We start from the raw sequence: 13,066 nt of genomic DNA on the forward strand, positions 1-13,066 counted from the left end.
CTCTGCCTTCCCATCCTCCCTGTTAAAAGCCTGCCCTGAACAAGCCCTACTCCGCTGACATACCCAGGCACTTCTCTGGGGCCCTCACCCATATTTACTCAGTTAACCCTCAGGCCAGGACGTAGACATCACTTCTTATTCTCATTTTACAGATGAGGAACTGAGGCACAATGAGATCTCGCAGTTAATATGGGGCGGAGCCTGGATTCAGATGCGGAGCCAGACTGTCTCACACCAGCCCCATTTAACCATCCTGCCAAGTGCCCTTTCCCACCCTCCGGCACTTACACCCTCCCTCTTAACAAGGCCAGAACAAGAACAAGGCCCCTTATTTAGGGTAGCTATAGAAAGATTTATTCCCGCATCTGATACAGAGAATGTAACAGTGTATGTAGACCAGCGTGTCTTGGGCAGGGTCCGAGGGCTGTAGCCACAGCATCCTGTTCCTGAGCCCATCGTACCCAGCCTCAGCCCAGAACAGGTTTCCGACCCTTCCTGGGCTCTCTTCATGACATCGCACTGGGCAGAGGTGTCTGAAACCCTGCCCTGGCCAGTGGCCTGAGAAAAAGGAGGTGCGGCAGATCCATGTGGGCAGTCCCAGGAGGCAACCCGCAGCGGCACTGCGCCGTCCAGTCCGCAGTCCCCAGATCCCAGGCGCTTGCTGCTCTCTGGCGGCCAAAGCCGGTATCCCGAAGACCCGGGACTCGCGCCTTCAACGCACCGCGCGCCCAAGGGCACCAGCGAGTGACCGAGAGACTCGGGGGAGAGGGCGGGAGGAACAGGGACGCCGCTGAGGACCAAGCGGGAGGGGGTCCGGGAGAGGAGAGGGAAGGAACGCAAAGGGCACCGCGAGGGGAGAGGGCGGGCTTGGGCACTTGCGGAGGGGCGTGGGTGGCTGCTGCGGGACCCGAGCGCGCGCCAGCGCCGCAGGCCCCCTAGACCCCGACACACTCGCTTGTCCTGAGCGAAGGGTCCCTTCTCCCCCGGAGTGTGGCGCCCCTCTCTCTGCCCGGGTCGCCCCCTCCTCCTTCCTGGCGCTGCCCCTCCTCGGTCCCGCCCCCCGCGCCGAGTTGGGAGCGCCGCAGTGGCCGCTGCCTGCACCACCCGGCCCCGGAGCCGCCGCTTTGCCCGCTTGCTGGGCACGATCAGAGCGCCGCGCGCGTCGCCCGCCCCAGCTCTTCGGTGCTAGTCCACTGCCGGCCTCGGGGAGCCCGGCCGCCACCCGGGCCAGGCAGCTCCGCTCTCGGACAGCCGCGCTCCGGGTCACAGGAACTTAGGCAGGACCCGGACAAGACCCGTGTGCGGAGCTGCATCTGGAGCCCCGCGGCTATGCCCTGTGCTCCCCTCCCTGCCGGCCGCTGGTTCTGCGTCCCGGCCCGGCCACCGACGGCCGCGCGTTGAGATGACTTTCCGCGATCTCCTGAGCGTCAGTTTCGAGGGACCCCGCCCGGACAGCAGTGCAGGGGCTCCAGCGCGGGAGGCGGCGGGGCAGCGCGGGAGGCGCGGCCCCTCGGAGGGCCCGGCGGTAGGGTAAGGCGGCGTGCCGGGGGGCGCGGCGGCGGCCGGCGGCGTGGTGGAGCGCAGGCAGCGGCCGAGACAAGCCGGAGCTCCGCCGGGGGAGCCGGGAGCCGCTGCCGGGCAGCGACGTGAATGGCAGCGGCGGCCGTCGGGGGACTGGTGGTGACGGCCAGGGCGTGGGCGTGGGCCGTCTTCCTGGGCAGCCCTTCATTCCTTATGGCCGTGGCAAGGTAACTTGCTTGTTCCATCCTCTCAGTGGCATGCAACCGACACCGCTGGGCAGACCTGTCACCACTATTTCATCCCGGAAAGCCTGGCCGTGGCGACCTGCTGCTTAGTGCCACGGTACTGGCCGCTTCTGCGGCCACCATGGAGTTCTGGGCTTCTGGGTCCTTTGGCCGGGCGCTCTGGCCGACGTGTGGGCCCGCCCGTGGAGCGTGCTGTGCTGCTACGGCCTCCCATCCTCCAGCTCTGCAACCATCCTCCGTGGACCCGGTACGTTGGTTGCGCACTCACTCAAGTACCCAGCCATCATGACCGAGCGCAAGGCGGCCGCCATCCTGGCGCTGCTTTGGGTCGTAGCCCTGGTGGTGTCCGTAGGGCCCCTGCTGGGCTGGAAGGAGCCTGTGCCCCCTGACGAGCGCTTCTGCGGTATCACGGAGGAGGCAGGCTACGCTGTCTTCTCCTCCGTGTGCTCCTTCTACCTGCCCATGGCGGTCATCGTGGTCATGTATTGCCGCGTGTACGTGGTCGCGCGCAGTACCACGCGCAGCCTCGAGGCGGGCGTCAAGCGTGAGCGAGGCAAGGCCTCCGAGGTGGTGCTGCGCATCCACTGTCGCGGCGCTGCCACGGGCGCCGACGGGGCGCACGGCATGCGCAGTGCCAAGGGCCACACCTTCCGCAGCTCGCTCTCCGTGCGCCTGCTCAAGTTCTCCCGTGAGAAGAAAGCGGCCAAGACGCTGGCCATCGTCGTGGGCGTCTTCGTGCTCTGCTGGTTCCCTTTCTTCTTTGTCCTGCCGCTCGGTGAGTGACCCCTCTCCCACTGGCCCCTCCTGTTCTCCCTGAGCCTATGGCGGTGTCCTGGTGGCACCCAGACTTGGGCGACCCCCACCTGAACCTGGAAGGTTGGCTTAGCAAGTCCTGAGTCTCCTAAGAGGCAGGTGTGCATCACCGTTTTGTGGAGTGTCAAGGAGAGGGTCTTCATCCTCGCCAGGTTTGTTTCACAGGCTTCTAACTTTTCTATCCTTCCCTTCTTCTCTTCCAAGCCTTGGACTTATGCTGCTGGCCCCTCTAAAAATAAAACGTCTGTGAAAATCTGGGCGGGCATCTGCCCATACGTGGTCGGCAGTGTATGTATCCCCCTACAGATCCCCCTCCCGGGAGGTGGGTGCACAGAGTGGGTGGGCCTACATGTGTTCATGGGCAGCAAGCCCTGGCCAGTCAACAGGTACATTAGCAGATACCGGAAGCCACCCGCTTTTCCCCAGCACTCATTCAGTTTGGAAGCTGGCCCCATTTTGAGACCCTCCCCAGCTGTGTTTCTGAGGGCCCTGGGCTCTCATTTCTGAAATCCCCTCTTGGAAAGGAAGGAGGTTGTGTAGCGATGAGAAGCGCAGGGATAGGGATAAATTATCAAACGGAAAGTTCATATTGTTAATCGTTATTTGTTGAGCTTACTGAGTCCTTGAGCTCTTCCGGGGAACTTTCCTGCTTCTTTCACAAGCTGCCCTGCAGTCCTGGGAGGTGGGCAGCTGTTTTCAGAGGCCGCCTCCTACCCCTTGAGGCCTCTCTTGGAAGCCCCGGGTCAGGGACTGGAGGCTGGACCAGTGCAAGGAGTAGAGGGGTAAGAGCATCTCTGGGGACGAATTTGCCGGGAGTCAGATCCACCCATGGCTGCAACCTCCGTAGGCCCAAGCTGGGCCTTCTCTGCCTTTCCCAGGCCTGGACCCTTTCACACTGCCAGGCTGAGTCAGGAAAGAGACAATGGCCTCCTTCCTGTGCCCCCGAAAGCCCTTTCCACACTGCAGCCACAGTGAACTTTATATATTATAAATTAGATGTGTCACTCTCCTATTAAAAGCCCTCAGTGCTTTCCCACTGTCCTGAGAACAAAATCCACTCTCTATCATCACCTATGAGAGGGTGACCTTCAAATGTGTTGTTGTCCAGACCAAAATAGGACACTATGAATATTTACACCAGGACCACAGGCTAGAACTGGGGCCGTGCAGACATGTGGTCCCCCTTCCTACAATGGAGATCTCAAATGAGAGCTGTCTCCCTCTCTGCCCACTCCCCCTCTGCCCTCACGGCCTTGCCGCTTCCCTCTGCTCTGGGTTCCTCCCCTCTGACCCTTTCCAGGTTTCTTGCCGGAGCCCATGCCTGTCCTCAGGCCTTTGCACTTGCTGTTCTCTCTGTCTTCACTGCCCTTCCCAATCCCTCCTGGCCAACTCTATCCTTTAGGTCTTAAATGTTCCCTCTTCAGAGGGACCTTCTTGGACCCTTGACCCTCAGTCGTGTCCTTGTTTTCTCCCTTGAAGCACAAGGTTCTCTTCCTTCACTAGATCATCGGTTGTAATTACATCTGTGCTTGGTGTATTTCTGGAACTGGCCCAGAAGCTGTGTGAGGGCAGGGCGGTGTCACCTGGGTTGTCACTGAGTCCACGGCACTCAGCATGGTGCCTGGTATGTGGGGAGCAATAGAGAGCACAGCAGTGGGGACTACAGGCTCTGGTGCCAATCCCAGCTCTGCCTCTCTCCTGCTAGCTGTGTAACCGTGGGCAAATCCCTTAACCCCTCTCTGCTTGCTTTTTTATCTATAAAATAGAGAAGAGGTGATGGTAATAATGCCTATCTATAGGGCCATCGTGGAACTGCAGCTTTTGTAGTGGATACTCGATACAGGGTAAGGAATGAATAAGTACCCCTTGAAAATCATCCAGCCAAAGGTTGTTGCAGGGATGGGGCAAGCAGCTGAACCTAAGCAACACACTAGGAGAAGGAGGTAAGTAAGCAGGGAGGAGAAAGTTGGTGCCCACCCCTTTAGACATCCAAGCCCATCCCCCAGGCCCATCGCCCCAACCCCTGCTCCAGCCTTGCCCAGCTGTGCTGGGCTCCTGGGTACCCTCATTCAACCCCTGTCCCTTGGTTCACACTGGGCCCCTGTAGGGAATGCCCAACCTGTGTAGAATGCCAGCTCCCTGTTTTTTTTTCCTTTTAACTTCCTTTAAAATTTTAGTTTAATGCACAAATAAGGAGAAAACAATAACACAGGAATCCACATACCTGTAATCACGTATATTGAACAGATGTTAATATTTTGCCATATTTGCCTCAGACCCCTTCCTCTCTCTTTTCAAATAAATAGAACAAGCCATAACTAGATCCCCTCCTCCTGTCCCTTCCTCTTTCCCTGCCTCCCCAGAGATAAATCTGGAGTTTATCACTCTTATACAGATGTTTATACTCTTGCTACAAACATCTGTATCCATAATAATATATTGTTTTGGGTGTCTTTGAGATTTATATGAATGGCACCATGCCATGCATATCATCATTCTTCAATTTGCCATTTCACCCAACATTATGTGGCTGAGATTTATCCACGCTGGGCCATTTTCACAGCAGTACATTTGAGAGTATTCCACAGTGCATTGATCCTGCTGAATGTTAGGTTTTTCTACCTCTTCCTTGTTCCAATCAACACTGCAAAAGGCCACTGTTTTCTTTGAGGTCCACATCACATGACTCCCTCTTCCAGGAAGTCATCCCTTAGTTTCCATGACCTTTGCTCCTTGCTGGCACACACAGCTCTTTCTCAATCCTTACATTTCTGCTGTGCCTCACATGTGATGTAGGGAATTGGGGGGTGGAGGAGGCCCTACCTCCTCCTTCCTAGGTCTGTGCTGCACCAGGCTTCTCAGGGCACCTTTCCGAGTGCCTCAGAGCAGAGCCCAGGGACGCTGGTGGAGCTGAATTGAGTTGAATCTGGCAATGATGAGCAAACAGGACAGAGGCCAAACAAGGAAACAAAATATTACAATCTGCCCCAGTATGGCTTAGAGGGCAGAAGCAGCAGAGAGGGAGGGCAGAGCCCATTTGGAGCAGGAGGGGTCTGAGGTTGTGCAGGAAGGAGAGGGGGCAGGGAGGTCCTGACACCCCCAGCATGAGGCCCAGGCCTGGGAGAAGGGATACGCCTTTAAAGGAACAGGGAACATGGAGCAGCAACTTTTGGGGGAAATGTGGACCCCCAGGGGCTGGCATTTGTTGGTATGGAGACACCAGGTACGTGGTAGGGGATAGAGAACATTGGAAACTTGGATGCAGGGATCAAAGATTGGGATGGTTGCAGGAGCATGGGGTGCAGTCTCCCAGAAAGAGGAGGGGAGAGAAGAGAAGAAAGGATCTCAGGACAGAGCTTCGGGGAGCATTGATGTTGAAAGACCCAAAGGAGGTAGAAAAAGAGGCAGCCAGGAGGAGCAGGATGGCTGGTGAGGTGGTACCTACCTTCTCCCACGTCGTGATCAGCACACCAGCTGTGACAAGCACCAGAGATGGAGAGACTGAGAAACAATGTGTGTGCCAGCAAGAATGGGCCCACATAGGCCCTGGAAGTAAAGACACCCAGTAGGGCCGCAGCAGACCTGGGGTGCCCTCACTCACACTTCCGCACATGAAGCCAGGTGGTAGCAGCAGCCACAGTGGCCTGGAGGGCATCAAGAGCCTCAGGGAAGGGCCTGGAGTCCCAGAGGAACATTGGCACTGTGAGCCATGGGCTGTCACCTGTAAACCTGGAATGCTGTGGTCAGGTCAGAGAGGCAGCATCACAGGCGGGCTGTCCTGAACTGTGGGGGCATCTAAGGACCCAAGTCACTGGCTGGGAGAGACTGGGACACAGATGTGGCACCTAAAATCCAGAGAATCCCAGAGAGTAGCTGGGGATCATCCCCCACACTTCCAGCTGCCCCACTTTCCCTGTGAGGACAAACTGCAGGGCATGTCCCCAAGGCAGGCAGAGGGTCAACGAGCACCTTAGACCTCAAGTGCCCCGATGCTGCGATTTCAGGGAGCAAGGCCAGGGAGGGCAGCACCGGCTCCTCTGGGACCCCCAGGAAGCTGCTGGTGCGGGAGGTGCGGAGGTGCATGTAGAATGCCGCTCGCCTAGAGAGAGGGGAGGGCACCCTCCTGCCGCGTTCTGTGGTGATGTCCAGTTGAGCCATCTGCTCCGTGCATAGTGACCCACGACAGTCCTGTTCCCTGCCTGTGACCGGGGAGATAGCTAGTAGTGCTCCGCTTTCAGTCAGAGGTGCTCCACTTTCAGTCAGAGGTGCTCCACTTTGGAGATGGAACGTAAGGACACCAATCCCTGGGGTCTGTGGAGGAGGCGCTCTTGGCAGCCACGCCCATGCCAGGTACAATCCCCTACCCTCACCGCAGCAAGCTGGTGCAGGGCTGGGTGCCATGGAAAATCACAGGGAATTGTCTAAATCTGCCCTCCTCAACGGGATCCTTCAGCCGGATGCCCTGAGGAGCCCAGACGTGCAGAGTGAGTGTGGGAGGGGCCGCAGTGAGAGCCTGCTGCCTGCGGGCTTCCAGGGAGGACCCAGAGAGAGGGGGCGTGGCTGGGGCGGGGCTGCGTCGTTGGGACAGGTGGGCCGGTTGGAAAAGTCCCTGATAAAAGCCTCTGCAGCCTCTGCGCCGAGACACTTCGTGCGAGAATCCCCTGACCCTACAGGTTTAGGCCAGTTGTTTGGCGTAGAATGCAGATTATCCTCCCTGTGGGTGTGAGGGGTAACGGAGGGGCTGGGGAAACCCTGCCCCAGGCAAGCACCCACCTGCAGAAAAGCTTCCTCCTCTCCCAGGAGCCTCCAGAGGCCGTGTCCCTCCTGCCTGTTTTCATGGCGGCAGCATCTCACTGCATTTGGCTTTGGGCTGCCTGGCAAGCGTCCCCCAGCCATGCCCAGAGGTGGACTGTCTGCCGAGACCTACATACATACACAAACACACACACACACCAGCCCCACCCCTGTCATTCCTAGTGACCACTCACAGACCTCAGGCTTTCAATCCCAACTCTCTCCTGTTGGACAGGTCACCGAGCATCACTGACCTCCACCCTCCAAATGCCATCCACTCAAAGCAGCCCAGAGACTCAGAGCAAAGGGCCCCCCTTCAAATGCACCTCAAGGCATACAAGCTGGGCAGAGGCTCTGATATCAGAAGTCCCAGGACAGCCCAGCCAATGTCCCACTCCAGCCATCCGTGAGCCACACCTGAGCCTCTCTCCTATCTTGTCAGTCTGTGCTCTGTGGCAGTGCCTGTGTCCCTCACCACCCCCAGACTTAGATGTCCCATGTACTCCTGAAACACTCTGCATGAACTTTTATCACAATGCACTGTAATTGTCAATATTCAGATATGTATCATGAAGTGTGAGGGCAAAGGGAACTACACATATGTAGGCACAGGAGTAGCAAGCAGTATTGCTGGGTTGCTATGTGGTTTAGGAGACCTAAAATGTGTAGCCTATGACAAGAGGGGTCAAGAGATGAGGCCAGTTGCCGGCTGCAGGAGAATGGATAAATAAATCGTGTATTCATAGACTGGACCACTGTACAAGGAAAAATAGCAAACTACTGATGCACACATGGATGAATTTCACGGATGTTTACACCGGGCAAAATAAGCCAGATCTGAAACTAAAAGTGTACACACCTTATGATTCTGTGTAGATGAAGTTCAAAAACAGGGGAAACTTATCAATGGTGATAAAATCCAGGATAGCGGTTACCCACCTGTGTGTGTGCAGTGAGTGTACTAACTGGAAGAGAATGCTAGAAAACTTTCTGAAGGGCTGGGACAGCTCCATACCTTGACCTGGGCAGTGATGACATTGGTGCATGCATATACAAGGCCATCAGGCTGTGTGCTTCAGATACACATGCTTTCTAAATTTAACTGTCTACATGTTATGCCTTCGTTACAGCTAGAGAGAAGGCAGGAAGAGGCAGGAGGGAGACTGTGAGCCATGCTTAGTGATTGGTGTCCAAGCTGGAAGACATACTTTGGTAGCCCCGTGTAGAGAGTAGATTATGCATACGTCTGAGAATCGGCCAGGTGCTAAAGGACTCATCTCCACAGGCTGCCTGAGGTTGTGCAGGGGTCTGTGGATGAAGGGGAGAGGCGAGGGGTGCTTTGTGGTAGGTCCTCAGTAATGGCATCATTGTCTCCTGGCCCTAAAGCCTGAAGAAAGGGCTGGCATTACATCTCCTGTCTGTGCTTTTGTGGCACCTGGCACATAATAGGTGCTCAGTAAATGTGTGCAGAAGAAGGAAACGGTAGAACCCATGTTCTCTTCCCATCCTGCCATGTCAAGGATCTGGGTGGCAAAGCACAGCCCTCCATTTATTTATTATTTTAATTTTCTTTTATTGTGGCAAGAGCATGTAGCATGAAAACTACCCTCTTAACACACTTTTAAGTGTAAATATCATATCATTAACTACAGCACACTGTTGCATATCAGATCCCTAGAACTTATCTATCTTGCCATACTGAAACCTTATGCCCATTGAATAGCAATTCCCAATTTCCTGGCCCACTTTCTCCCCTGGAAACCACCATCCCACTCTTTGAGTCTATGAATTTGAGTATTTTAGAGACTCCCATATAAGTGGAATCATGCAGTATTTCTCCTTCTGTGACTGGCTTATTTTGCTTAGCGTAACAGCCCTCTATTTAAAGACAACTCTTCTTATCTGTCATGGGTTGGGGTGATTCCCCATTTTGTGACCTAAAAAAAAAATCTTTAACAGAACAGTTAATATTTATTGAGTTACTATTATGAGTAAACAATGAGCTAGGGTTGGGGTTTTTTCATGTTTTTATCATGGAAAGTTTCAAACAGATACATTGGTAGAAAGAACCCCTGTTAGTATAATGAACCCCTGTGTACCTGTGACCCATCTTCAACCCAAAGCTAACCTCGATTCTTTCCATCCTCACCCACTTTCCCGTCACTCCAGATTATTTTGGATTTTTTTTTTTTTTCGAGATGGAGTCTTTCTGTCTCCTAGTATGGAGTGCAGTGGCGCAATCTCAGCTTACTGCAACCTTCGCCTCCCGGATTCAAGTGATTCTCCTGCCTCAACCTCCCAGGTAGCTGGGATTATAGGCATGCACCACCATGCCCAGCTAACTTTTGTATTTTTAGTAGAGATGGGGTTTCACCATCACCAGGCTGATATCTAACTCCTGACCTCAGGTGATCCACCCGCCTTGGTCTACCAAAGTGCTGGGATCACAGGCATGAGCCACTGCACCCAGCCACTGTAGATTATTTTGAAGAACATCCAGATACAGTATCCCTTCATCTGTAAATCCTTCAATGTATAGTTCTAGAAGATAATAACTGTAAAAAAAAAAAAAAGGCCACAATTCATTATAAAACATAAAATAAAATCATTTAATATCATCAAATATCTACTTAGTGTTGAAATGTTGCTGTCTGCCTCGTAAATTTTTGGTTGGTTGGTTTGAAGCAGAATACACAGAAGGAGCACACATCACATGTGGTCGATTTGCCTACTAGGTTTCTTTACTTGGTAAGCCTCCACTGCTTTTTTTTCTTTCCATTTATTTAGTGACAAAACCAGATTGTCCCCAGGTGTATCCCACAGTCTGGAGTTTGCATCTCCACAGTGCCATTTAACATGTCCCTCTGTTCCCTGTACTTCCTGGGTGCAGGTTTGGTCTGGCAAGAATTCTTCTCTTTTGTGATGTCAAGATTGACCAGAGTTCATGTGCTATCAGCCTGCTCTGTCCATTACAAAGTGACCCATCAGCCTTTCACCCACTAGTTTTGGCAGCCACTGACCATGGCCTGGACCCGTTATATCACTGGGGCTTGAAGTAGGGATGTTCTAATCCTGTCATTCCTTCTGCATTTATTCACTAGCATTCTAAAATGATTTCACCACTAACTGTTTGGTTTAAATAGAATCTGTACAGCAAAGGCAGGGAAGATGTTCAATATTCCTCTTTATTTATCAGAGGAAGAGTCAGTTCTCTAGCATTCTTTCCAGACGTGACCACTGAGGCTGCTTTAGTACCATGGTAATGTCATTATTTTTAGACATCCTTGCTGTTCCAGCACATCACAGACATCATTGTTTTGGGCTTGGCCAGTGGGTACTCCTTCCAGTTGGCTTCTGAGATCTTTGGCAGAACCTGGAGCATCTTGAGCTCTTCTTTACTTTCTGGTCTGATAAGATGCTTCAGGTTCAGCTTGCATTTTTTCTGCCCTAGACCTGGAATTAGCCATTTCTCTAAAGAGCCCTAGTCTCTTTAAATGGAAGATGACTGTCTGAGCTGTTCATTGATACTGAGTTGGTCACTGATTCAATGGACAGATCTAGGAAATACATTTTATTTTCAGTAGAAGAAAAACACAACACTGTTGGGGGCTTCTGTCCTTGGGCATATATTCCTCCTCTGCCTCCCCTGAAGATCTTGTCCTCTGCCCAGCTCCTGCTGATATGTTTGTCCCAAACATCTGACGAACTGTTGATCACCCTGCTCCATTCATTAAAGATCTGGGCATCGGAATCACACTGTTTTCTCCCCACTCCCCCCCCCCACCCTGGTCATCAGTGTGACTCCACTGTACTGAGGATGACCCATGATGACACTCTGGCCTTGAGACTACAGTGACCTTCCCCTCCTCCCCTCCTCCAAGGCCTATGCCCTGGTCCATGTGCCCATTTTAATCTCCCTCCCCTAGAATTCTCAGCGAAGCTCTTCCTCCTGAGTCCATCTGCTCCTGTCCTCCCTGCTTGGCTCCCATTACACCTGCTTATCAACTCCAGCCTTGACCAGGCCTTCAACTCCCTGCCCTCACCTTGCCTCCCAGTCGATTACGCATCCCTTCCTTAGCCAGCTCGCGTGATCTGTTGCCTCATCCTCTCTTGCTGTCTTTAATTCCCTCACTTCCTCGTAATTCTGTGAGCCCCAGATCCTGAATTACACCATTCCTCCCTATGATGTCCTGGTAAATTTTTAACAATTGGCTCTGAGATGGAGGCTGATTTATAGCGTCTGCCTATTTTCATGGTGTAAATATTCCAAAGAGAGATCACAGCATTTCTGAAATTGTAGCAAACTAGTACAAACCAAGGTCTAGCTGAGCACTTGCTGGAGAAAAGTCACACTTTCCATAGTCAGGCTGTTGCCTCGACGCAGCTCTCAGGGTCTCCCCAAAAGTCCTGCAGATTCTCTGTGAGCTCTGACTCTCTCTCAACCCTTTTTCCTTTCTAAGGAGCCTTACTCTTTCAGTTACTCCTCAACCGTCTTTGTCTCCCACCTGTCTCCTGTCCACACACACAGCACATCAACATGTCCAGAGCTTTCTTAAAGATTCTCCCTCAATCACGTGGACCCCTTTGTCCTCAGCCTTCCCCCACTTAGTGCTGTAGTCTTTCATATTCTTTGCTACTTACCCTCTTAATCTTTTTTTTTTTTAAAGATTAGTAGCTGCTTTATTTTATTTTATTTTATTTGTTTTTTATTTTTTGAGACAGAGTCTTGCTCTGTCACCCAGGTTGGAGTGCAGTGGCATGATCTCTGTTCACTGCAACCTCCGCCTCCCAGGTTCAAGTGATTCTCCTGCCTCAACCTCCCAAGTAGCTGGGACTACAGGCGCCCACCACCATGCCCGGCTAATGTTTTAAATTTTTAGTAGAGACGGAGTTTCACCATGTTGGCCAGGCTGGTCTCAAACTCCTGACCTCAAGTGATCTGCCCACCTTGGCCTCCCAAAGTGCTGGGATTACAAGCTTGAGCCACTGCACCCGGCCGACCCTCTTAACTCTTAAAAGAATATCCTGTCAGCTGGGCGTGGTGGCTCACACCTGTAATCCCAGTACTTTGGGAGGCTGAGGTGGGTGGATCACCTGAGGTCAGGATTTTGAGACCAGCCTGGCCAACATGGCGAAACCCCATCTCTACTAAAATAAATACATACATACATACATACATACATACATACATACAAAAATTAGCCAGGCATGGTCGCATGTGCCTGTAGTCCCAGCTACTTGCAAGGCTGAGGCAGGAGAATCGTTTGAACCTGGGAGGCGGAGGTTGCAGGGAGCCGAGATGGAGCCATTGCACTCCAACCTGGGTGACAGAGCAAGACTCCATCTCAAAAAAATTAATAAATAAATAAAAGTCCCGACATTGTCTTGATTAGAACACCTTTTTCCACCTGCCACATGCATCAGCCCCACTCAGGGTAGCTCCTGCCATTCTCACACCTGCCCCAGGGCTAAGGGCACACACTTCCCTGGATCTGCCTTGGCACTGTCACTGGAGGCTGCCAGATCCTCACATTCAGAGGGCTCTTTTTACTTTCTTTCTTTCTTTTTTCCAAGAGACAGAGTCTCTCAGAGCAGAATAATGGAGTGAAATTTTTGTTTTAATTGTTTTTAAAGAAAGAGATGGGGTCTTACTCTGTTGCCCAGGCTGGGGTGCAGTCATATGATCACAGCTC

General features: G+C 52.9%; 1 protein-coding gene across 1 annotated transcript in view; it reads left to right on the forward strand.

The window, feature by feature from the left end:
• Positions 1-583: 583 nt before the first annotated feature.
• The window catches only part of ADRA1D (adrenoceptor alpha 1D), a 28,966-nt gene continuing 16,483 nt past the window's right edge, over positions 584-13,066 (forward strand). The window contains 3 exon segments of the mRNA XM_017878085.1: positions 584-1,576; positions 1,579-1,891; positions 1,894-2,541. Coding sequence (XP_017733574.1) covers positions 1,403-1,576; positions 1,579-1,891; positions 1,894-2,541 — 1,135 coding nt within the window. The 5' untranslated portion in view covers positions 584-1,402.

This window comes from Rhinopithecus bieti, unplaced genomic scaffold (assembly GCF_001698545.2).
Source record: "Rhinopithecus bieti isolate Rb0 unplaced genomic scaffold, ASM169854v2 scaffold_65, whole genome shotgun sequence".
In the NCBI taxonomy this organism is placed as follows: Eukaryota; Metazoa; Chordata; class Mammalia; order Primates; family Cercopithecidae; genus Rhinopithecus; species Rhinopithecus bieti.